Source organism: Uranotaenia lowii, chromosome 1 (assembly GCF_029784155.1).
Source record: "Uranotaenia lowii strain MFRU-FL chromosome 1, ASM2978415v1, whole genome shotgun sequence".
Classification (NCBI taxonomy): Eukaryota; Metazoa; Arthropoda; class Insecta; order Diptera; family Culicidae; genus Uranotaenia; species Uranotaenia lowii.
Window position 1 is genome coordinate 5,907,897 of NC_073691.1, and position 26,116 is coordinate 5,934,012.

Genomic DNA, 26,116 nt, shown 5'->3' on the forward strand with positions numbered 1-26,116 from the left:
ACTCAACATCCAATTTCAAGCTGTCCTTTCAACCCGCTTGAAATTGTGAACATAGTCAAGCTGTCCTTATGACTCGCCTAATATTTAAGATTATTTTAGTTTTCTCATTCCACCACTTTTTTGTACTGGGTAATTAATAAACTGCTTGATTCTCAAGCAAGTTTTATGCAATTTTTTGAATGTGAATCAATGTTCGAAAAAATGATAAGTATTGAATGATGTAATGAATGTAATAAATTCATCTTAAAAATATGTAAAGAGCAAGAGTGGGGTAAAACCAACTCTTTCCACACGTGCAACCAACATCAGCAGAACAGCCCTAGCCTTGGGGCTCGCGTTGATATTTTTGGAACCGGGTGACGCATTGAAGATCTAATTAATCCGGACGCGTGCGCTGGAAATGTCCCTTCTAATTCTCCTACTCTCGTATATGTTCGTACCTATCTCAGAGGCGCATCAACAGAACACATTCGAACACTTCGAGATGGAGAAGAGGGGGGGGGGGGGGAGGGGGGAGAGAGTTTTTGAGCAATAATAATATCAGTGGGAACGGATTTCTCGACGTGAGTGGGATCATATATCTTATGCTTCCAAATTGAACCCGAACCTGTCACATTTGGGTAAGAGATTTTGAAGATTGTGTAGAAAATGGAGAAAAAAAAACCTCAACAAAACGAAACGACGACTTCTGGTGCTCTGGAATTGTGCGACCCGTTCCCTTTCAATGCACTTGACTTAAATGTTGGTAGGAGAAATGAACTGATTCTTAAAATTGTCAACGGGTTTGAGCTATTACAGTACCTTAAAAAAAAAGAGGAAAATGACGAAGCGCACCAACGATTCTGTTGATATGGAAAGCGTGGAAATACGTTTAGTTGAAAAAGTAAACGTAACCTAAACCGAGCTCAGCTTGACAGCAGCGACGAAATGTGTCACAAGATGAATGGCCTTATGTGTACCAACTACCTACTATTCTGCCACTGACGTGCCGATTCCTCTTGTGATCATCCCCCCTTACCATTGGACCAAGTTCGCGCGATCAGGTCAGTGAAATTCTAACTTTATGATGCTTTCAGTATGAAAGATCATCAGGTGAAACGATGCTGAGCACTAGATCCAGATCCGGCAAGCAATGCGTTCAATTAGCCAGTCCCTCCACTGTAAGCGGTCGGCGTTCTGAAATTGCCATTTCAATTAATCGAAAGAACACTGAATCACTCTACCTACAATTCCTTCACACCGGATGGAAGAGGCAATAATGTTACGTCAAGCGTGATTTAATGTTTTGCGGATCTTTTTTCTCCACTTTTCTTCGTATGTACTTTAATTTGCTCTCTTCCGCTTCTATGGAAGTGGAAAATGCAAAAAACGTCATCACACCGCCAGCCAAATGATGAATGCGGAGCATTCCAAGGAATGGCACCACAAACCACTCACGAATGGAGTCTCCGACGTCAGCAGTTATGGAAGCGCGAAGAAAAAAAAACAAACAGGATGTTTCTTCCTCTTCTCGAAAGTTGAATACCATAAAGTGTTCGACTTGAAATGAGATAGGGTGGCCAACTGTTTAGAAAAATTACTGACAAAAATACTGATGGAAACTAACCAAAATCGGGAAAAGCTTACAAGATTCATCACGTCAACAAAAATTCATATAGGGAACCTTCAGAACATTTTTTTTGTTAACCCTCTCGATCCAACGAAAAATCAGCAAGTGAGCCTTCAGAAGACTTTTCTTGATGGTCCTCCCGATCCAATGAAAATTTATTAAGTGAACCTTCAAAACTTTTTTCTAGTTGGTCTTCCCGATCCAAAGAAAATTCATAAAGTGAACCTTTAGAACACTTTTCGTATTGGTTTTCCCGATCCAACACAAAGTCATTAAGTGAACCTTCGATCCAACTAAATTTCATAAAATTAACCATCAGAACACTTTTCTTGATGGTCTTCTCGCTCCAACTATAATTCATAAAGTGAACATTCAGATGGTCCTCCCGATCAAACGAAAATTCATGAATTGAACATTCAGAACACTTTTTTTGTTCCTCCCGATCCAACAAAAATATAAAATGAACCTTCAGAAAATTTTTCTTGTTGGTCCTCTCGATCCAACAAAATTCATTGAGTGATCCTCCAGAACACTTTTCTTGTTGGACCTCTCGATCCAACGAAAATTCATAAAGTGAACCTTCAGGCCACTTTTTAATGTTGGTCCTCTCGATCCATAGAAAATTCATATGGTGAATCTTCAGATGGTCTTCCCGATCCAACCAACATTAATAAAGTGAACCTTCAGTACACTTATTCTGAATACTTTTTTGTTGGTCCTCCCGATCCAACGAAAATTCATAAAATGAACCTCCACACAACTTTTTTTGTTGGCCTTCCCGAGCCAACCAATCATTCATAAAATGAACCTTCACACCACTTTTTATGTTGGTCCTTTCGATCCAACGTAAATTCATAAAGTGAACCTTCAGAACCCCTTTCTTGTTGGTCTTCCGATTCAACCAAAAATTATTAAGTGAACCTTCAGAAGACTTTTCTTGTAGGTCCTCTCGATCCAACAAAAATTAATTAAGTGAACCTTCAGAACATTTTTCTTGTTGGTCCTCCCGATCCAACGAAAATTAATAATGTGAAGCTTCAGAACACTTTTCATGTTGGTCCTCCCGATCCAACAAATATTCATTAAGTGAACCTTCAGAACACTGGTTTTGTTGCTCCTCCCAATCCAACGAATATTCATAAAATGAACTTTCAGAACACTTTTCTTGTTGGTCATCTCGATCCAACGAAAATGCATTAAGTGAACCTTTAGAACAATTTTTTTTGTTGGTCCTCCTGATCCAACAAAAATTAATAATGTGAAGCTTCAGAACACTTTTCATGTTGGTCCTCCCGATCCACTAAAATCCATTAAGTGAATCTTCACAACATTCTTCTTGTTGATGCTCCCGATCCACTGAAAATTCATGAAATGGACCTTCAAAACACTTTTCTTGCTGGTCCTCTCGATCCAAAAAAACTCATTAAGTCAGCCTTCAGAACACATCAATTCATGAAGTGAACCTTCAAAACATTTTTCTTGTTGGTCATCTCGATCCAACGAAAATTCATCAAGTGAATCTTCAGAACACTTCTCTTGATGGTCTTCTTGATCCAACGAAATTCATGAAGTGATCCTTCAGAACATTCTTCTTGTTGGTCCTCCCAATCAAACGAAAATTCATAAAGTGAACCTTTAGAGCACTTTCCTTGATGTTCCTGCCGATCCAACGTAAATACAATAAGTGAACCTTCAGAACAATTTTTTGGGAGCCTTCCGATTCAACGAAAATTCATAAAGTGAACCTTCAGAACACTTTTTTTGTTGGTCCTCCCGATCCAACGAAAATTAATTGAATGAACCCTTCAGAACACTTTTCTCGTTGGTCCTCCCGATCCGGCGTAAATTTATCAAGAGAACCTTCAGAACACAACGAAAATTCATAAAGTGAACATTCTGAACACTTTTCTTGTTGGTCCGCCTGATCCAACGAAAATTGATTGAGAGAACCCATCAGATCACTTTTCTTGTTAGTCCTCTCGATCCAACAAAAAATCAGAAAGTACACCTTCAAAACACTCTTCTTTTTGGTTCTCCCGATCCAACGATGGCAATTTTCAGCTACACAGAGTTCTATTACCTTTTTGAGTCCTAAACGTTGAGGATATAATGTCTCTATTTTACAAATGCAACTTTTGCTTATGATTTAAGACAATTATTCAAAAACAAAATAAACAGTGAACCATCAAAGTTGTCTTGTTTGCAAAAAAAGCTTGAAAATTCCTTTGATAAATTCACATCGGAGTATCGCGTGTACATTTTCAGTTGCCAAATTTTATCCTAAACGGGGTATCAATTTTTCAAACTTATGATTGCGCTTCCTTAAATGAATTTACTTCGGAATATCGCGAATAAATTATCGAATCGTAATTCATAGTAGAGGTTAGAGAATTCAGGTTAATAATGACGGCAGTTGGGAATGAGGCATTTCCAGATAAAAAAAGCAATCATTTCTTGATGAATTTTCCCACAAATTGTAAAATTTAACTCTTGGCCCTCAAGCTCCGTTGTCGGAGCGTTTAGCTCCGTCGATAATTTTAAAGTGGAGTATCTCGTATAAATTTCTGTCTCGTGGCTTTGAGTATTGGGGAGCTATACGACACTTTTGAACAATCATTTTTCGGTACTGTTCTTTAATTATGTTCTCGTCTCGAAGTAGTCTGATATCGAACAACATAGGCCAGCTTCCTTCGATCAATGTTCATCTAAATATCATGTCCAGTCTGGTGTTTCTGAGTAGTGTTGAGTGAATGCAGCTCGGTCCTGACCGCAATGCCAAAAACAAAGTCAATGCAAAACCCTGATATGTACAATCGTTTTCGGGTTTATTTGTGTTCCCGTGCCGTTTACAAATTGTATAATTTTTCTTTCTAATTGAGGTAGTCTTCTTCGTTAAATTTATATCAGAGTATCGCGTCTACTTTTCTGCTGAACATTTTGAGTAGTGTCTAATGTCATTTTATGTGTATATTTTTCTACGAAAAATTGCAATCTTGCAACTAATTGTCTGAGCTAATACATTAAACCTACGCAAAGTAAATTTGGTGTAAATGCCTCGAAAGAAATTTAGAAATATCATCGTCTGTCTATTGGTTTATTCGTAGTACTCCAATATGAAAAATCATCAGGTTTCATAAAAATTATGACTAGTATGACAATCTAGATACATCCACTTTTCTGAAAATTCATCGTACGTCAATAACTTTCGCGGTAAAAGGATCGAGGGATTTTATAAGCGAGTCTCAATGGCATTATAACAAACGCATTGTGCTCCCTTTGAATCTTTACGAATGATTTGTATTTTTATGTATTTTCGTTGCCTCACGCAACACCGACACGAAACTGCCTACAAGTAATTTACAACTGAGTATCAACAATACACTCCCAATACATGCAAACAAAATCATACCCCAAGTCAGTAATAAATGTTCCAAGGCCTTCTGCCACTTTAACTAAACAGAAAAATTCCTATTGAATCCAACAAATGTGATATAAATAGCATTTGACTGCATCTTTGATTTTTCACCGACGAGAATCTATACACGATATTCGGAAATAAATTACTTGAAGGAAACAACAATGGTGCTAGATTCCTCAAAGTCCTGATTGTACGATCTAACCTGTTTGCTCAAAACTTTCTGTATCTCGACGAACTACACAGAAAGTGTAAAAACGATAGTCGATTGTAAATTGCTCAAAAAAAAATCAATAGACTCCCTCCTACACGTTAGCAACGAACCTTTGTACAACATTTTTCATTGAATGTTTGCTTGCTCTAATACCTTTTTTTTGCTCTTCCTCCTTCCAGGTATCTCCTGTTCCAGCCCCAAGTACGGTTACAATACAGTCGATTCCAGAAAGCATCTCTCAGGCGCTGGAAACAAAAACCGCCGCTTGGTTCGGAAAAGCTCGCTGCCGCAGGCTTCCGTCGAAAACGGTTCCAGTGGAGCGCTACACCCCAATGTGGGCCTCTGCAAAGCGGAAACCATTCAACTGGTGCTGGACTGTTCGCAGGGTTCCGGCATCTGTTTGGGTCCGAAAACACCTTGTGGTCGGGGATTTTTGATAGCACAGATTGTACCGGATTCGGTGGCCGAACGTTCTGGTTGTCTACAAAAGGGTGATCGGATTTTGGCGGTCAATAAAATGTATAATTTGGACGCAAACACAATTCGTCAGCTGCTGGGTGATTATGGCAATAAGACGGCAGCAAATCATTATCACAATCAACCACAGACCAAAAATTGGATCGAACTCGAGCTGGAGTTCGATATGGCCGATAGCGTGATTCCGTCAAGTGGAGTGTTCAACATTAAGCTAATTCGACAGAATCGCTGTGGACTGGGAATAACTGTCAATGGGAACAGTCACGGATCGTTTGTTATTTCGGAAGTTAAACCGGGAAGTGCTGCCCATCGCACTGGGTCTCTGAGGGCTGGAGATGTTCTACTTGCGGTGGACAATCATCCGGTACAGCACTATAATTTGGATTTGTTGCTTAAGGAATGCAAAAACGATTACATCACGTTAACTGTTAAAAGAAACTCGTTGCCGGACTTTTTGTTCGATGCACAACAGAAAACTAACGTCATCTACGGAAGCACCGAGGACAATGCGTACATTTACAGTAACAGGTTAGTTCACGTGTTTGTCCTTAAATTACAAGCGATTCCTATAATATTTATTTTGTTTTTAGATACAACGAGTCACCGTCCCTAAAATCAAACCAAAACGTGGACTACTTCCAAATTGAGGATCATCTCCAGCAGCAGCTCAGAAGACCAATTTGGAGTGGTCCCAATCCAACGTATGACGTCCTCCCTAGTACCCCCAGCCGTAATCCGATGACCCAAAGCACAGGAACCCTCAAAGCAATGCACCATCATCAACAACCGCTGCAACAACACCAAATGTCATCGAGTGTTGAGAATCTACCACACCCTCCAACTCATCTGCTAACCAACGGCACCGACACAGGACCTCAGGAGGTCAGTGAAGATCGCTTTGACGACATCGTCCACTACAAGATGGCCTCGATGAACATCAACAGCACCAACTACGTGGGACTGCCAAATAGTTCCGGAACCGGAGCCGGAATCGCCGGTGGAGGAGATCTCGTTGGAGAACCTCAAATCCAACAGTACATCTTCAATGTGCGACTAGAACCGAACGGAGGACCCCTAGGAATCACACTGGCCGGAAGCGACGACCTCCAGAAACCCATCAAAATCAGTGCCCTCACCGAGGGTGGAATAGCTCACAACACCGGTCAACTGAAGGTGGGCGACTGCCTGCTGGCCATCAACGGGGAAAGCATTTGCGGAGTTCCGCTCACGACGGCCACCAAGCTGCTGCACAAGTTTGAGAACGTGGTCGACCTTCAAATATCACGAACGGAGTGCGTTGGCGCATCGGCGTCGGTACGAACCCAGGCCGTTGGTGAACCGCAGGCGGTTTACGCCAAAGTTCAACGGCGACCGCGCAGTCCCTCGATAACCATCGATGCCGTCTCGACGACCAACTCGACAGGGTCCGGGTCCGGAAGTAGCAGCAGTCGGACGTTGCATGTTACACTGTTCAAGGATCGAGTCTATGACGATTATGGGTTCTCCGTTTCCGATGGACTGTACGAGCGCGGAGTTTACATCAATCGGATTAGGACCGGTGGCCCTGCGGATTTGGTCGGGATGCTGAGGCCCTTCGATCGGATTGTGCAGGTAATGGCGGTTACTGTCGTTTGATTTGACTCAACGCAGGCTCGAATGGTTTTCTTTCTTAAAGATTCAAAATCATAGAAATTAATCTTGCGTACTTATAAAAGATTAAAATACTGGGTGTTCACTGAATCAGCTACCAACTTACAAGCTTTAAGTAGGTAATTCAGCAAGCCCGAAAGAAATTACAAGCTTAACAGGAACTTACGCAAAAGATGAGTTCTATCAGAGAATCACAGCTGATAGAAAAAAATACATTATTTGAAGATATTTCTACAAGATGTCATAAGCTTTAGTGGCTCCAGAGAGTTTCATCAATCTTACAAAATTACAGATGTTCTCACTAGCAAACTCAAGAAGAAGCTTTTATAGAAAAAAAATTCAGATGTCTGGTGACTGTTCTAAAAGTCATTCAAGCTTGACGGAATATCACCAGTTTCAAGGAAGCTAAGGATGTTGTTAACTTTTGTATTTTTTGTTATGTTATTAGTTGCTTTCCCCTTGTGGCCTGTATCGTTGCAACCTTTGCACGTGCCGGGCAAATAAGCAATCACGTACAAAGTAATGTCCCCACACTGCCAACAAAAACTCCTTGGGACGCTTGACGGTTCCCTCGGTGGGTTGAAAAGACTGCTTTTTCCGATTGATTGCGCAGATTGAAGCCGTCGTTGATTGCTTCTGTTCCAACATAGCCATCTCGATGATGTAAACGTTGGCATTCAGTGATCAGGCTTCCAGTTTACATGCCCTTCGTCTTCGATTCGAACTTCGATGACAATCTTGTTCGGATGTCAGATTTCCTTGGATACCGTAGACCGCAAATAAAAATGAAGGATTTGAACTGTTTTGCGGTGGTTTTCTTCAACTCAAAATCCTCGCAGCGTTTATTCACGATTCTGGCGTAGATAACGTAATCATATTCCCCAAACAACTGTTTCAACTTAGCGGCGGTGTCTGCAGGATGAATACGGCAAGTGAAAATTCACACACTCGTCGTAAACGTTGATGCTGAGGCTCCTCAACAGCAGGCGAAATTTTGCTTCTTTATCCACACACTATTAATTTTTTGGTGTAAATTTATGTCAAATTGGATGCACAAAACGGAAGCATCACTTTTGACATAAAATTACACTCGAAAAAGACAGAAACGCTTGAAGCCATAAATTATCGAGATATAAAATAGAATCATTAATGATGTAATTTTATGTCAAACTTGATGCACATCAATAGAACTGGGCATTTCACGTAAAATTACATTACCTTTGACGTAAAAATATAGAACCATAAATTCAGGGATATTTTTCAGAGAATGATAATGACCTGTTTTTTAGCCTAATAAATTTGATTTATTGAGATCGTATTAAGTTAGATAACCGTGCAGAATTTGACTTAAAACTAAGGACAACTTTAATTGGCATTTGTACATATGTATAATAATCTTTTAACTGTATCCTTCCTAAACACTATTAAATTTTTCGTGTAAACTTATGTTAAATTGGATGTACAAAATTTAAGCATCACTTTTGAAAATATCAGATATTAAAATTACACAAATTTCAATTTCATTTTGCCGTTTCAAATAAATAACAAAAATATAAAAAATATATAATGCAAATTTTGATCATCAGTTGTAAATTGACAAATTTGTCGGATGGTTAAACAAATGTTGCCTATACAAATGTGTCGAAGGAATCATTTTTACATTACATAATTTATAAGAACCAACATCAGCTCCTAGTATATTAAAAATAATGTTGTACATTATCGTTCCTTAACTACTATAATTAACACAAAAATAACAAATGGTGACATTGTGCTTCTAAAGTCATATCGCTGCGTATAAAATATTATTTTTTTATGACAGTTTTTAGAAAAACTTGCTAATATTTTTTGCCATTTCCTTGTTATACATAACATTTGAATATAGATCACTGCAATATTTAAATCTTTAGTTGCAATATTTCTCTAATATTTTTCTAAATACAGTCGAGATTTTAAACATCATATAACATACGGTTGTCTTCATCTGCCACTCGATTTAGAAATATTAAAGAACATACTATGCAACATTGGTTTCGATTTAGCTTCCAACGAATTCATTATTGTTATGTACATACTTTGCGTTGAAAGGGAGCCACCGTCCGATTGACATTATATCCACTGCTATGTCTTCCAAACAAAGTAATGCCAAAGCAGTCAGGGCAGGGTTATCTAGCCTCTTGGTATGTCTCCGCATAGCTGGACCCATTTACTGTATACGTTTTAAATTTGTATCACGATTGATGCCTAGTGGAAAGATACGAAAATTTGATTTAGTGTATACATTGTCTTGACTCTCGTATGGTGTAACAAGTCCTGGATCATTTGATAAGCTGGGGGTCGCCCAACTCTCTGTGACCATCTCACCCTAGAACCCTACACTCCCCCAGCAGACGGCCTTCTCAACAAATGGTTCAGAACCTATTTCACTATCCGGAAATCCCGACATTACTCACCTCTTTCCCTTTACTGTTGATGGCAGAAAATACACATTTTGTGGCGAACATATATCTACGCAAATTTGTTCCCACAGCTTTTTTTAAACACAAGCACCTCTCCGATGAAAAACAAAATTCCAAGACAAAATTTGAGGTGCTCAAAGCCAAAAGGGTATAAGTGCTACACTGTCTGAAAACGGAGAAAACTCGCTCCAAAGTTTCTGAGTTGCACGACTTTCCATATATGTTTCGAAAAGTTTCTCAAAATTTAAAATCCTTAAGTGTACACCAAAATTATATTTAAGTACAAGAATCTTTTAGCATTATTTAGTTCAAATTTGATAATTTTCGGACTTGTATCCCTTTGACTCTGAGTACATCGTCATTACTGTTATGGAATTGATGACAGCTTCACAGTAAAATTCATACACATCAGAATGTACTGCAGAATTAGAAGACTACATTTTGGCGTATTTCAATCCAAGATAACAAAAAACAGGTTTTGGTGAAATTCATTCTCGTATATGTGAAGTAAACTTTTTGGCATTTTCAATTTCCAAGTCAACAAAGTTTTAGTGAATCCTATAATTACTAGATGACAATAAGTCATGCTTAAAAATGGTGTGGTAAGTCTTTGCTCGCCTTACTGTTTTAACTTTTTTCATTCATATTGAAACCTTCAAGATACTGTCAACAATCGAAATGAAACTCTTCACTTGGCAGATACATAGAGTTCTGCTACACACAGCACATCGTTAGAATTCATGGCTTATTAGAAACTGATGAAACTTTCTCGTCATGAACACTTGCATGGAATATGAATATGCCTAGATGTTGATCTCAAATACGGGAATGGATCACGCCGGTCGTTTGGCTTCACATTAGCGATTTACCTTCTTGCGCCAAAACATTAGTCCACATTTGAGAATGAAATGTACGATTATAACTAAATGTGTTTTTATACCATTCATAAGGTATTAAAGTGCATTTACACCAGAAGTCTTCGAATTAAGTTTTTCATCAGCGAGTCAGATTCGTCTACCAAAAATGTTGTCGGACGAATTGCCGTAGTTATGCGGCCCGCGTAGAGTTTTAATTTTTTTACCTATGTAACTGATGAACATCTAGAATCCTGTATGAGCGAATGGAAATGTTGTTCCTTGAAAATATAAATAAAATGAAACAGTATTTTACATTGAAAATGCAATCACTTACGGAAAAATTACCTGGTGGTCACTGAGTGGATCGATTAAGTTAATCGGATTATCTATTTGGCATTGGCATCGGATTTAACTTCTAGTGTTGGAATTGGGTTCTGCCGGCCGTTCGTTCTCCTCCTCCGGTAGAGTCGAGCATCACAGAAGACCTTCTTCCGGTGCATCAGTTGCCATTTGGGTAAGTAGCGGCTGAGTATATAAAGAGCTAGAACTAGAACAAATCAAAATAAATCTTTCTTTCAGATTTTTATTGACAATTCTTTTCAATAAAGCCTACTCTACGTGTTGGTGACCGAAAGTGAGTCACTGTATCCTTTTGAATCTGTGCTGTTTCGCGGATCTGAAACGTTCGGATGCATAGTGAAAACAACATTCAACCGCTGGTAGAATAAATTCCAAACTATTGTATTGGCAACTTCAGCAAAAAAGAATACAGAAACAAACTCACCTGTAACCTGGAACCTTCAAGGTGCTCTCTATCTTTTTTTCGATTGTGATTTGTTTTCCACCACTAATTACAATTCGATTTATTTGCCACGATTGCCATATTAGATATACACTAAAAGAAACTGTTTTTGCACACGTAATTCTATATTTTTTAAATTTCTTGTCAAGAAGCGAGATTATCTGTGTCGTTCAGTTGAAAGTTTGCTCTAATTTGATGTGTCATGAATGTATGTGTGTGCATTAGGTTTGAAGTGATGTAAAATTATATCTTTCATTCATTAGGTCTAAACATATTTAGGTGTTTAAGCGTTTCTGGCTCGTGTAATTTTAAAAATTTTTTGGTGTGCAGATATTTTCCGTCCTCGTACATCTGGAACCATCGATCGAATACCAAACCGTTTTCGGGACCGTAGCAAAACTCCTCAATGTTCTGCGCCAATGACTCGATGATGAACTCTGGACCGCTTGAGGGCCGGACTGCGGCTTTTGGCTGTTAAACCGTTCCATAATGGCCATCAAACGAGAGTTTTGTTCAGCCATCTGTCGGTTTTATTCGAAACAATTAAATTCGTATATCGCACTAAGAAAACAAGCATCTTACCAGTACCTAAGCATCGATAATTTTCATTAAACTTCACTCCGGAAGGTTTCTTGAACGTCAATACAGGCCCACATTCCAGGGAATTTAACGCCTACTATGCATATCAAATTTTCATTCATTTTCATTTTATTTCTGGCCCCTATTTAACGCCTACTTACATGATGTCAAGTCTCTAATGATCCTGCATAGAGCGAAACATTTACATCACTAAAATGCTGAATCACTCACGTTTTTCTCGTTTCAGGTCAACGGAACAAAAACGCAGGACTTCGATTGCTGCCTGACGGTCCCCTTAATAGCGGCGGCCGGGGATAAGATCGAACTGGTCATCCAGCGGCCCCTGGCAGCGGACTAGCAGGAACACTGGAGTCCCTTTTCCAGTAGAAGTCACACCGCAAGAATCCCTCCCAAATGATCAGCAACGAGTTTACTCCCACATCGAGATACGCGTTAGACTCAAATGAATGAATCAAGAAACCCAAAGCCAAAAAAGTGCCAATTTTTACAATGCAACAAGCCAAACGTAAAATACCAAAAACAAAAAAAATAACAATAAAAGTTTCAACAGTTTATTTTGTTGGTGATGTTCACCAAAAAGTTAGGAATCAGTCAGAAGAAACTCTCAAAAGCTAATGTTATCTAAGAATTTATTATCCTTATCATCCCAACATCAATCATCAGTCCTTTTACCTGTTCTTAAGCTGAAACGTTCTTCGTTTTTTCATCATAAATCATTCGAAACTTTATCATATTTCAAACGTATTTATTATATCAATCTCGATAAGCATTATTGTAGTAGCTAGGTCAGTTTTTTCCCACGTTTTTCACGAATTTCTCACTAATCTTTAAAAACGTTTACCAAGAATCAACCATCCAAATACAGGAATCTCGTCTAGGACAATAAATGAGAGCAAACGTTTAGCCAAAGTTTCCTTAACCCCGAATAATGATAATGAACAAAAAAAACCACGATAAGCCAACCGAATCGTTGGCTTAACATAACGCCAATGTGCCATTTACACAATTATACTGTTTGCCGAAATCTCAAACAAAACAAAAAACCAAATAAAAAAATAGAAATTTCAATCAGTTTTTTTTACAAATTAAGATTGGAACCGAAAATGCGTTTTAATTTAATCCGACGCAAGTCCCGATTTGCAGCGAAGGCACCGAATCTGTGCAGCCGGATCTTTTCCGAGAGCCTTTTTAAAAATAGAACAGAAAGATTGACGTCAATAGCCATCATCGAGTAACAGTATCAGATTTTTTTTCTAGCTTTCTTTGCGTCTCTAAGCTCTTTCCCTGAGGCTTAGGTTTCATTTTGTTTCGAGGTCACCCTGGTGGAGGTGTGTCTTGCTTAGATGTAAGTAGATCCTTGAAGCTTGCGGCTCGGGATCATCGTTATCAGAAGCGCGGACTTTGGAATCACGAGTGCCGCATGTAAACACATTCCTGCCCACAATATTTACAACGGTTAGCGGATTCTTTGCTCCTCAAAATAAAAATAATAAAAACATTCGCGGACAAAGTCCAATTTTGCAAAAGGAAAACATCATCGCGTAATAGGTTCATGTAATGTACCAAGTGGTGTTTTCAGGGGCGAGCGATAGTGACAGCAAGCAGTCGGTCAGCCAATAGTGGTATCGCAAAGAAACGAAGTCGGAGAATCCAACCCAAGGGTGAGGTCCAAGGACTAATAAAATCGTGTACACGAGTGGCGATTCCCGCTCGTCTACGATTTTTACCCGTAAAGGTTCGCCAAAGCGCGAGCAGGCTGTGAAAAAAAATCCCTTAGGCTCGCGAACCATAGGAAACACGAGCGAGGCAGTCCAACCAACAGACGATTCTTTTGGATTTTGAATCCTGTCTCGCTCATGGAAATCGTAACATACATGAAAATTTTCCCCGCGATTTTGGCTCACGAACCATTTAGCGAAAAGGTTCATGAACTTTTTTTTGGAAGGGAACGCGTGGTTATTCGATTTTCTTCCGTAGGCAGGCTGTGCGTCTCTTTAGGTACGCGTACGGGTAATAAATTGTGCTTCAAGCATCAGCAGGAAGTTCTTCATTTTCCACTGTTCTTTCAATTATTGTATGGAATATTTCTGTTTAATTTTAAAGTTTATTAAAAAAAAATTTTTTTTTGATAACTTACAGCGTTTTAAGATTAACGAAACTCTAAACATTAAATCAAATTCATTCTGCCATGTCAACTCCTGGGTGGTCAATTGAATTAAACAAAGCTTTTTGACAAAATTATGGATTAGAATGGACACAAGAAGGCCCTAATAATGATCTTTAACAACCGTTTAAAGAATAAATAATCAAATCAAATCTTAGAGCCTTACAATTTCATCCAAATCACTACATTTCTGTAGTAGAGGTTGAGTGTAAAATTCCATAACTGTTTTTTTTAATTTGGAAAAGACAACCACGATTCATATGTAAAGTTTCAATAAAAAAAACACATGCAAACGTATCAATGATTATTTTGGATTAAAGTGAATATAAAAAAAAATTGATAAATTAATTCAATAATCAAAGAAGAGTTTTCAAGTAATTTTTCTTAAAAAAAAAACTTTCTTGAGGGGTTTTGGCTTGAGGGATACAAATATCTACGGAAAATTGCTTTTTCACCATCTTATTCACATGCCCCCAGGGTGGCCATAGAACCGGGAAAACCGGGAAAAAACCGGGAATTGAAAATCGAACTGGGAAAACCGGGAAAAAGCCGGGAATTCAGATCAAAAACCGGGAAAATTAATAAGAGAAAACCGAATATAAGTTTTGGTTCTAAAATTTCATTTTCATTTTTCATTCAACCCAAAATTCAAAATTCAATTTCCTGGTTAGAATTTAACAGTTCAAAAATGTGTCATAAGTTCGGAAATTTTTAAACTGCTCTCTGAATTCTCTTCAACTACCTCTAAATTGAAAAAACTAATTTATTTTACCGGAACCTATAGTTCAATGAGATGAGAAATTCAGAAAGTCTCTTAAAATTTGTTGAAGTATCGCATTACAATTATACAAACCATCAATCATATAAAATCAAGCAAATTAAAGTTAAATCACAGAAAACGTTGAATTTTGGTTGAAAATGTTAAAATAAGTAAATATTATAATTTTCCTGTGATAGTGTTTAATTTAAGAGTTAAACACAAGACAATCATCTTTATGCACGACAAAGTGTTTTTTTCGCAGCCTAATAAAAATTTGACATCGCCGAAACTTTGCTTTGTAAAAAAGGAAACCATCTACTATCAAACTATCAAAAAAATTTCCTTTTTTCATAAGGGTGTGTTTATGTCGATAGAAGCCTCTATATAAATTCTTCAAAAATCTTAAAGTGTTTCAACAGGTAGTTTCCTCAAAATATACATATTTGTGTTTTGAGTGAAGCATTAAAGAAAAAAAAACCTTGAATTTGAATGTTAAAAAAGACCCATGTCGAAATAACAATACTATTGCAATAATATTGATTAAATATTTTTTGTTTATTTCTTTTCGATAGCACAAGTCAACCAAATTTAAGTTTTTCCGTTTGCCCAGGGGGGTGAGAGCTGATTTGATTAATTTGAGGGCGACATATCCAAATTTGCTGATTCAAGGGTTAACTTAAGAAATGTTTTATCTGAACTCTGTGATTTGCAAACTGTTGTATATGTCTATGATAATCTACATTCAATTGAAAATATTCAAAACCTCCATTTTACTACGGGGTTGCGAACTCATAACACTCGCCAGTCAGATTTCTTGCAACGAAGCCGATCCACAACATCATTAGGGCAAAAAAGAATTTCATTTATTGGACCTACTAAATACAACACCTTACCAACGGATATTAAAAACATAACCAATCGTTCCATGTTCAAAACCAAAGTGATACAGCTTTTGAAAGAAAAATTGAACCATTAAAACAGTCGATCATCAACCAGTCTTTGTTTTGTTTTGTTTACCTTTTGTACTTTTGTAGCGTTAATATCTAATATTATTTTTTCTTAAAATAATTTGTAGTTTGTATTTTATCTTATAAAATTATTGAACATAACATAATAAAATTAGCAATAAATAAATAGTATATTAGTAAATATCGAATAATGAATCTCTTCAAAGGAAATTATTTTCCATTGAGATTTCATATTGTAGTCAATTTAGTTAAATAATACATTTCCTCGCACGACATTATAAATATTTGTGTTCTCAGCATGATTAAAATTTGCTCGCGTTTAATCTTATTATCATTTTGCTGCCAGACATGCTGAGAACAGTAGCGTCCATTACCAGGGGGCTCAATTGAGCCTTTTGGTGTGGGGGAGTGTGGTGGGCCGCTACAAAATTTAAAAAAAAAAAAAAAAAAAAAAAAGAAAAAAGCCACATTTTAGAACTTTTCAAAGATACAAAAATCCTAGGTTTCGAATCGATGATAAACTTTCACGAAAACCGCAAATTGTTGAAACTTTTGAGAAAACTGTGGCGTCTTTTAAGTTTATTTTTCACAGTCTGGAGAATTTAAGAATATTTTGAAATATTTTTTTTTTTATCAAAATGAATCAATTATTTTTTTAAAAGCATAAGTAAAAACAAATTTAAAATCTTCAACAAAATTGTAAATAGAATTTAAATCTTTGATATCGAAAGCTCCTTAATGCTCTTCAATGATGTCACAAATATTTTCCTTTTTTAGCTTAAGAATTCAAGCATTGCGTCTTTGAATCTAGAATATCTAGGTTAAATCTTAATCCTCTATCAATTGGGAGATAATAAATAGATTCGAAATCTGTTATTTTTATATAGCATTGTCGGTTTATTAGTTATTAATGATGTATATTACTCAAAACTTAGTATTTTTAAATTTCAAAACCCAATATCACATGAACTAGATTTGACATAATATGACAAATTTTTCGAATTCAGGACGGCACCATTTTAAAACATGTACACATCATGTTTGTATTGCAATCTGTATTTGATAACTTAGCTCATAGTTTCTGAAATTTTATATACACTGTTGAATCTTTTTGATTGATGAAATCTTATTTATCCACTTTTCAACTTATTTTTTGCATAAATCCTTAAAATCAGTTTTAGCATGCGTCTGTAGAAATTTATAGATTTGTGTTCCTGATACAAGTGTTATTTTCAAGCCGACATTCCAAAAAACGTTATAACTCTATCACATTTTTCTGCATAACAAAGTCTATCCACTACTGAATGAAAAATGAAAACGTTGAGATTTTTTTGCAATTTGCAATTTCAATGTATCAAAATTTTATTTTGAACTCAAAATCCATGAGTGCTGAAGTTCAGATTTTTTTTAATAGTTTAGGTAGTTTAATGCGAGTATCAATAAATTTAATTTGCAAAATTTAATTTGAATCAAAAATTAATGTTTCTTATGTTTTATTGATTTATGATACTTTTGATTTTGTTGTAATAAATTTAGATATCATACTTAAAAAATCCTTTTGCAATTTTTTTCTATATTCATTTTGAAACTGAAATTTCTTAGTTTAGAATAGAAAAAAAGCAATGGGTGAATCTGAATTGAATAAATGTTTTGAATTTTGTCTTTATCTCAAACTTTGATATGCTGTTGAATAATCCCCAAAACTGCTTGATAAAGACTCTGTAACTTGTTGCCCATATTTTTTTAACTTTTTAAGTCAGAATTCAAGATGCAAAAACAATGTTTGGTGAATGGTTTCTAATTAGTTATTCATTGCAACGAGTTACAAAATGTTATTTTTTAGCACGAGTCATAAATGAAATCAACGGGCTTGCCAAGTTGGATAATTACGTCGAGTGCTGAAAAAAATTGAGTTTTGCAACGAGTGGCATACACAATTTTATGAAAATTTTGAAAATCCTTAGAAAATCCATTAATTGACCTACAAAAAGTGCATCTTGCAAATGATCAATGACTAAAAATTTGTGATGAAGTAGATCTTGGACTGTACTTTTGCAGACAAAAATAATTTGAATTGAAAATTATCGCTTTTCGATAACTGACTGTCTCAAAGTTAACTTTTTAGCACTGAATTACATGAAATACAACTATTCAAAAATAGAAATTGATTTTTTTTGCAAATATTTACTTTTCAATGTATAAAAAAATCTGTACTGAATTCTAAAGAATATAAAACAGAAGACAAGTTCTTCGGAAAATGGTAGGATCAGCTAAAGTTATCATGAATAAAAATAATTCTTTTTCTTATATCTGTTCATAATTACCCAGGTTTATATGTTGAGATTCTTGTTACGTGAAAATTTTTAGTGTTGGCGATATATCTAGAGGAATCTTAACACTGCGTCTAGATACGATTAGTGGTCTTTAAAATTTTTCCCTTTATTGGTCATGGGGAATTTTTGTATTCACAAACGAACAAGAAATCTTGTTCATACAATCTCATATTCACAGATTTTAGAAACTAATAAAGTTATGTATAACGGTTGATTTCCAAGATCTTGACGATTATTGGTATTTTAAAAACTAAAGATAAGTCTAGATAATCAAACAATGCCTAAAAACAAGTGTTCATAATTGCCCCGTGTTTTGAAAAACATGGGAAATTATAAACAATCCTTTGTGAATCAGTATGATAAATGTTTGGCAAAAATTGATATAACACTTGAAGATGCATTTATTACTGACTGTAAAACGTCTGAAAACAGCATTTTTACTGAATTTACTGTGACAAGGGAGTACGTGATTGTACGCCCTCAGAACAATTTTAAATTTTAGAGACGTGGATTTTGTGAGCTTTGGTAACACAATTTATATCTGTAACACATAAAAAAATTTGTAAACATGATTTAAAACCCCTTTACGTTTTTTAAATTTGAAATTCCAAACTTATATAACTTCCTCAATTTGAACTTCGGAAGAAACTTGAAAATAACAAAGGGGATACAATTAAGATGGCGAAGTAGCACATTTCTAGATTGGACTTTTATTTTTTTTTATCCTTCCCCCACCCCATACATCTTTTTAGGATGCGGAGGAACTTTTATCCTTCGGATAATTAAATCAATATTTTTTCTATCTGTTACTGGGCCAGATTGCATCCTTTCGAAATTCTATATACAAATTTGCCAAATTTCACGTTGTTTAACATCAGAAAGGACAAACTTAAATTCACAAATTATATACATCGTTTAAATTTACAACATTGTAAATTATTTTCAAGAAATTGTTATGAAAACTTTGAAAAATCGATTTATTTCATCTGTCCACGCGTTGCATTTGGCGCAATCAACAACCATGTGGAGACAAAATAACGAAACGGAAAACACGACCATCAAGTGTGCAATGCGTTTTCCAATTTGGTTCACGAGCCAGAATCGCGAGGTTCGCGAGGTTTTCTGCCACGGCTCGCTCACGATTTTCTGGCGATCGGATTCCCCTTGAAAAAAATCCCCTACAATCACGTGTTTGCCGAATCGCGAACCTACTGTGGTCAGAACTTTTGTGAACTACGCGCGGTTTTGTTTCTTGGCTGCTCCGATTTGAATACGATTTTTTTAGTCCTTGGTGAGGTCAAATGGATCCGGGTTGTGCGCCGCCTGTTGGTCAACAAAGTCGTCGGCTCTCTGGTCGAATAGAACTTTTACGAGGCACTTCTTAATGGGGATGTCGTCATTGATTCTGTGCAATAAAAAGTCCTATTTACAGTTGTAATATCTTACAATTTAGTACAAAGAAAGTCCATGGTAATCAAGTTTAGTTAAAAACCCAAAATTTTGAATCGATTCAAACAAAAGACAGGGTCCTTCGAGTAAATAAGGCTTACTTTCTCTAACACCTCAATGCCCAGCATGAAAAAGTAGGTTCTAAAAATTTAAACAGAGCCAACCACTGATCCGAATTTCACAAACTTGTTGTGTCTTGTTGAATTACTGGTAGTACCTATCTAGTTATTATTAGTAGAACTATATTTTATTTAAAGTATATGAATCCGGTACTAAGGAATCGCCCAGCACGGCCGTGTACCTAAAGGGTGAAGGCGAAATTATTGCGACATCGAAAATGTTAAGAATCAAACCAAAATATTAGGGTTGTTTTTTATACATATATGGCCGGCCTTCGACCAGACCGAACTAAGCGCTATTAGAAAATTTAAAAACAACAGTAACTAAATCTCGATTTATTCGTATCCTAGATCGCAAAACCGAATACGATTGACTAAAATAAATTCCTTAAATTATAAACTATTGATTCTAGCTCATAAACATCAAAGATTTTGTTCCTAGATGGAAATATTTGCACATGAAGTTCAGATGTCTCAAAAAAATGCAGATGGCGTTCAATTCGGTCTGGTCGAATCTCGCCAATATGTACTTCAAAAATCAAAAAGTTAATCGATGGGGCCTTGAGTATAAAATTGAACGCATTTTCGCTTGATGCCCTCCATCAAAATCTTTACAGCGTCATCCGGTACTAGCTTCTCAGTTTTTGTTTTCATTTTCTTAACAGTTTCTTCTCGCCTTTGACCGTCTTCTTGTTCTTCCGAAGTTCCCGCTTCATTATTGCCCAGTACTGCTCCACCGGGCGCAGCTCCGTACAGTTTGGCGGGTTCCTTGGGAACAAAATGGACAGAATTTGCCTCATACCACTCCAGTACACTTCTAGAATAGTGGCATGATGTCAAACCTGGCCAAAATAGTAGAGCTTCGTCGTGTAGCTGCAAGAACAGCAAAAGGCGCTTCGCGAGGCACTCAGATTTGAAGATCTCGCCATTTATTGTGCCCTTTTGTCACGGAAGGCTCACTCCTCAGTCCGCAAGAGCAGATGGCCTGCCAAACGAGATATTTGGAGGCGAACTTCGACATTTTCTTCTGCTTAAATTTGTCTTCGACACCGACCTTGCTCTTTCCGGTGAAAAACTCCAACCCCGGAATATGCTTAAAATCGGCTTTTATATACGTTTCGTCGTCCATCACACAGCAGCCTTATTCTGTCAGCATCTTCTCGTAGAGCATCCGTGCCTGAGTTTTAGCCGTCGATTGTTGCCGCTTATCGTGGTTTGGGAAGTTCTGTACCTTGTATGTATGCAGTCCAGCTCTCTTTTTTGCATCCTGGATGTAGCTCTACGACATGCCGATTTTTTTAGCCAAATCACGGCTTGAGACGTTGTTCTCCTGTCCTGGTTTTTTGCCAGCTCTTTTGCCGTGGTCCAACGTTAACTGCTCTTGGAACCGCTTCAACGCTCTGGAGACGGTTGAATGGTGAATGTTCAACACTTTCCCAACTGCCGGTACGACAGGGTAGGAAATTCCAGGAGTTTGGAAAGAATTTGTTCTCTCGACTCATGTTGGTTCATCTCCATTTTCGTTGAATCAAAAACACGGCTTCAAATTTGACAGCATGTAAACAATACACATCAATGAAACAGTGTGCAAAATTTGGTTGATTTTTACCCAATGGTAAAAAAGTTATACCCTGGTGAATTTGTCGCAATAATTTCGTGTTCGTCCTTTAAGGAAAATTAGAGTTTTATAAACGTAAAATCTGTCTGATTATAATGCAATAAAAAATGAATTGAACTCACCCGAACTAGGAAGATACAGTTGATTGTGACGGACCACCCTAGTGAAGTTAATGAAGAGGTGGACAATGGAACTACGAAGGAGAGGCAGTTATTACTCAGACGGGTAAGTGATCGGCCGAAGTTTGTAATTGTTATTACGCGAAATTCGAAGTAAATTTCGAGCGGACGGTGTACCTTCAGAGGTTTATTTTGAGGAGAGTTGTTTTTAATCTGACGTGGGTGGCATTTAAGTGACCGGGTACAACTCGGGCGGTCACAACTGGGGGCTCAACCGGGATCCCCGCATATTCTTTCGGGGATCTACAAAAGTAGTACGCAGGAACGGCAGCAGTATTCGGAGAAGATCGTGAAGAAGAGGATTAAAGCTTCCGTTCGGTGAAATCGCAAAACGGCGCGAAACCACAAGGGTATTGAGTTCAGTTGGGTAGCCATCGTTTAGGAGATCTTGAGAACGAAGTTCTCTGAGTGATCGTGCCACAAGATTGGTAGTTGGTAGCCGGTTGAAAGTGAAGGTGCTATCGGGGTTTAAAGAGAGTTTGGGAGTTGTCAGTGTTCGTAACGAAGAATCACTCTGGATCTTGAGAACGAAGTTCTCAGAGTATTCGCGCCGATAGAGTGGTAGTAGGTAGCCGGTTGATAGTGAAGGTGCCATCGGGTTTCTAAGAGAGTTTCGGAGTTGTTAGTAGTGGTATCGAATCTGGTGAAGCCGCTCTCAGGAAATCGTAGTGCACCAACGCGCTCTGTAGTAGTGAGGTGCCGGTGGGAAGGGTGATTTTTTTAGTAGTGGTGGATGCTCGAAGATTATTGGCAGTATTGGTGCCAGAGGGTTCTGTTTCGACAAGTGGTTGTCTATCGTGGGTGATTTGTTTACGTTTGAAGACGTTGGTGGAGGTCAATGACATGGAGAACCACGGATGCAGTGATATTTCTTGGATGAGTCTTCCGACGGCAGGAGCGCCGACGGGTCCCCGATTATTGCCACGGGTTCAGTTCGCGTCAACACCACGAAGCGACGGAAATAATCATCAGACTGTTGGTGGCGACGTTCAAGGGATTACTAAAGAAACTATAGTAAACAAAGAAGCGCAATCTGATCCCTTTTGAAATAATGGGCTTGCAACCCTGCTGTAGGGCTGCCTTTAAGACTGCTAGGTTTTGCTCGATTGGAATGACACTGACAGAAAATCAAAAATTCCAATCGTGACATTTCGTCTCTGTGTTTACTATAGGCTCGTTAGGGATTACTGAAGATGCAATGGCAACTGAGCGAGCTGCGGAAAATCCAGGGGCTGATGATCCACTCGGTAACATTTCTGGGCGCAACGAACTGCAAGTTTACTGCAGCAAAACATTGAAAGCCAGAATATTTTAGTGGAGATGATACAAGCGTTGCAGGTCCGTATCAATGTTTTGGAACAGAACCTAAAAGAAAATCGCTGTACTCAAATCCAACAAGAACAACCAGAAGGAGAAACCAATTACGCGGATGGTCAACGACCAGCAAGTGTGCATAATCCTATCAGTGAAATAAACCCATCGAGAGGAATAAGGAGCAGTGAAGGAATTTTGTTTGTACCAAGACAGGATCAAGGAGAAGTTCCAAGTCAGGATCACAGAGGAGTTCCAAGAGCAATGGAAGGTGCTAACGAGTTACCGTTCCGAACAACAGGTAACAGGTTTAATGTGATACCACCTCCTTTTTTTGGATGCACGCTGCCTTCAGGTCCAGCGAATGTGCTAGGAACATCGGGTTGGCCAGGAAGTACGATAAGAGGGATTGGAGCCGCCTATCAGTCAGGGTTCTATCCACCTTGGCTGCCAGGTCCAGTACACCCACCAATGGTCGATGGAAGTAGTGGGTTCACAGGAACGGAGGGAAAGGTTTTTAGAAACCCGTTGTTACCGAGACCTTCTTTTAAGGGGACTTCTGATGAACAGCATCCCATGGAGTTCATCAAACAACTCGATCAATACTGTTTTAATAACAGTGTGTCTCCTTATGAGAAATTACTTGTTGCTCTTTCATGCTTAGAGGAAGAAGCGAAAACTTGGGCTCGTGGTTTCGAACATTTGTTCCAAAATTATGAGTATTTCCTTTACTATTTCATGGAAAATTACTGGGGACAGACAGCACAACGGCAGGTGTCGGAGGAAATTACACGGGGCACATATATACAACGAAGCGGTTCTCACATGGCTGAATATTTTTTTAAATATTGTAGCCAAAGCACGATACCTTACACCTCCCCCAATGGAGCGAGAACTTATACAGTATCTTGCCCGCCATTTTCCGAGAAATATACAACACCTTCTTGGCTCATGTCTTGAAATAGGATCGGCGTATCAGATATTACAGTCGGAAGACCGATTTATAAATTCAACTGTCCGATATAATAATGGATCGGGTAACGATTCATCCTGGAGGGAGACAACGAACTTCCCTTACAGGCTGTAACCTTAAGGGGGCCATTTGGAAAGAAAAGTAAAAAGGTTACTACGCAAGTTTTACTCAGTTTATGGATTGGCGATGAGCAGATGGACGTATCCTTTATAATGGTTGGAGAGCTGATCAACGAAATGATATTGGGCGAAGATTTTTTGGATAATTATTCTGTGTGGATGCACCACGACGAGAAGCGTATGAGAATATTCCATAAGGATCAAGAAGTTTGGGTACCATGGGGCCAAAGTATCGGGTTGCGTCGAAAGCATATTCATGTGCGAGAGAATGATCAACTTTATTGAAGAGGTGGATGAAGCTGAGCCTGTAGCAGAAAGCACTCAGAGGTCACCGGGTCTTCACGGAGACGAACGGAAAATGTGGGAGGATCTGCTGCATGAATTCTCTGACATTCTTTCAGAGGAGAAACCCGGTTTGACCCAAGAATATCAACACCAGATTTTCGTTTCTGATGAGCGACCGTTTAATCTTAAGCAATATCCAGTCCCTTTGGCTAGAATCAAAGATACCATCACTTCAAGATAAAGAAGTGGGCTTTGCCGCGAACATTAATTCTTCTATACGGACTTTCGATGTTCGCAACGCCTTAAGAGTTCGGGCAACAAGGTTAATGCTTCTAGCCATGGTAACCAATGTGTGTCTTGGAAAAACAAATCTGCTTTAAAAGTATATCTGTTGGAAGTGAGTACTTCAGAGCCATCTACAATGTTTTAAATGGTAAAAATATATTTGGTTGACCTTTTGGACGAATTATCAACCATATATTGCCATCCGGAAAAAAATTGATTTGAATTTGAATTAAACCGAAACTCTGCTTTTCTAATTTTACTCTGTTCGAGAAGAAAATCATCTATTGAATGCTCAATTGGGAATCTTTTTGTTCATAAAAACAAGTATGTTGAAATTGATACCAACAGTGCGAATGCAAACAACGGTTGCTTTGATAATTTTGTATGTTATTTGACGTTGAAGTTGTTGAATACTCAAACCATTGAACCCCATGGAGGGTGTACAAACTATTTGAGTCGCCTATTATGATACCCCTTCTCAGAAGGGAGCAGCACTGAGCGTATAGAAAGAATTTTCGATAAGTTACATGGGTCTGCCAGAATGAAAGCTGTTGAGGAGAAGTTGTCGCAAATGGAAAGCTGGGGAGTTATATCTGGAAGCCCCACAGCATATGTTAGTCCTCTTGTAACAACTATGAAAAAGAACGGAGATGTACGAGTTTGCCTTGATGCGAGAAGGTTAAATAAGGTACTTATCAAGGACCATGAAAAGCCACCAAATATCCAACAAATGCTACAAAAGTTCAACGGTGCTAGATATTTTTCATCAGTTGACCTGACATCTTCATATTGGCAAATCCCAATACAGCCTGAACATCGGAAATACACTGGGTTCATGTACAACTCCAAAACCTATGTGTTTAATGTGCTTCCGTTCGGTCTGAATACTGCCGTTGCGAGTTTTTCCCGAGCTCTAGATATCATATTAGGGCTTGCTAGTGCACTCAGAGTCCTTCCTGAGTCATTTGGACCACCTACGTAGATTATTTACAAGACTGCGGGAGGCGGGAATACGAGTCAGTACATCAAAATCCCACTTTTTCCTTCCTCAAGCTACTTTTCTGGGTCACGTGATAAGTATTGAAGGAATAACCATCGACCCTGGCAAAACATCGGCAATACGAAATTTTCCAGTCCCACGATCTGTTCACGATTTGCGTAGTTTCATCGGGATGGCAACCCAAGCAACCAAAAGTCACATATTTACTTGAATGAATGCATTGAAAGTTACATATTGGCTGACAAAGAGAATCAACTGCCCAATTCCCTTTAGTGAACTTTATGTACTCATTAATTAACTTGAAAGTTGCAAAAGTGATTAATATGTACGTTGTATGTAACTTGTTTTGCCCAATTCCCATTAGTGAACTATATGTACTCATTAACGAACTTGAAAGCTGCAAAAGTGAAGTATACGTACGTTATACGGGACTTTAGTCACATAAAGGGCACAAAAGTGCTCAATACGGG

At 37.9% G+C, this 26,116-nt stretch overlaps 1 protein-coding gene across 7 annotated transcripts in view; it reads left to right on the forward strand.

Moving 5' to 3' along the window:
- Nucleotides 1-13,134, forward strand: part of LOC129756122 (glutamate receptor-interacting protein 2) — a 70,077-nt gene extending 56,943 nt beyond the window's left edge. For 5 of the 7 annotated variants that reach the window (XR_008739400.1, XR_008739397.1, XR_008739399.1 and 2 more), the window contains 5 exons: nt 5,418-6,243; nt 6,306-7,326; nt 11,101-11,195; nt 11,261-11,486; nt 12,310-13,134. Coding sequence is in view for 2 of the 7 variants with exons in the window: in XM_055752912.1 (XP_055608887.1) it covers nt 5,418-6,243; nt 6,306-7,326; nt 11,101-11,195; nt 12,310-12,349 (1,982 nt within the window). In the remaining 5 variants the exon portion in view is untranslated. The remainder of the gene's footprint in view (nt 1-5,417; nt 6,244-6,305; nt 7,327-11,100; nt 11,196-11,260; nt 11,487-12,309) is intronic. The other 2 variants (XM_055752912.1, XM_055752920.1) reach the window with 2 other exon arrangements.
- Nucleotides 13,135-26,116: the final 12,982 nt, after the last annotated feature.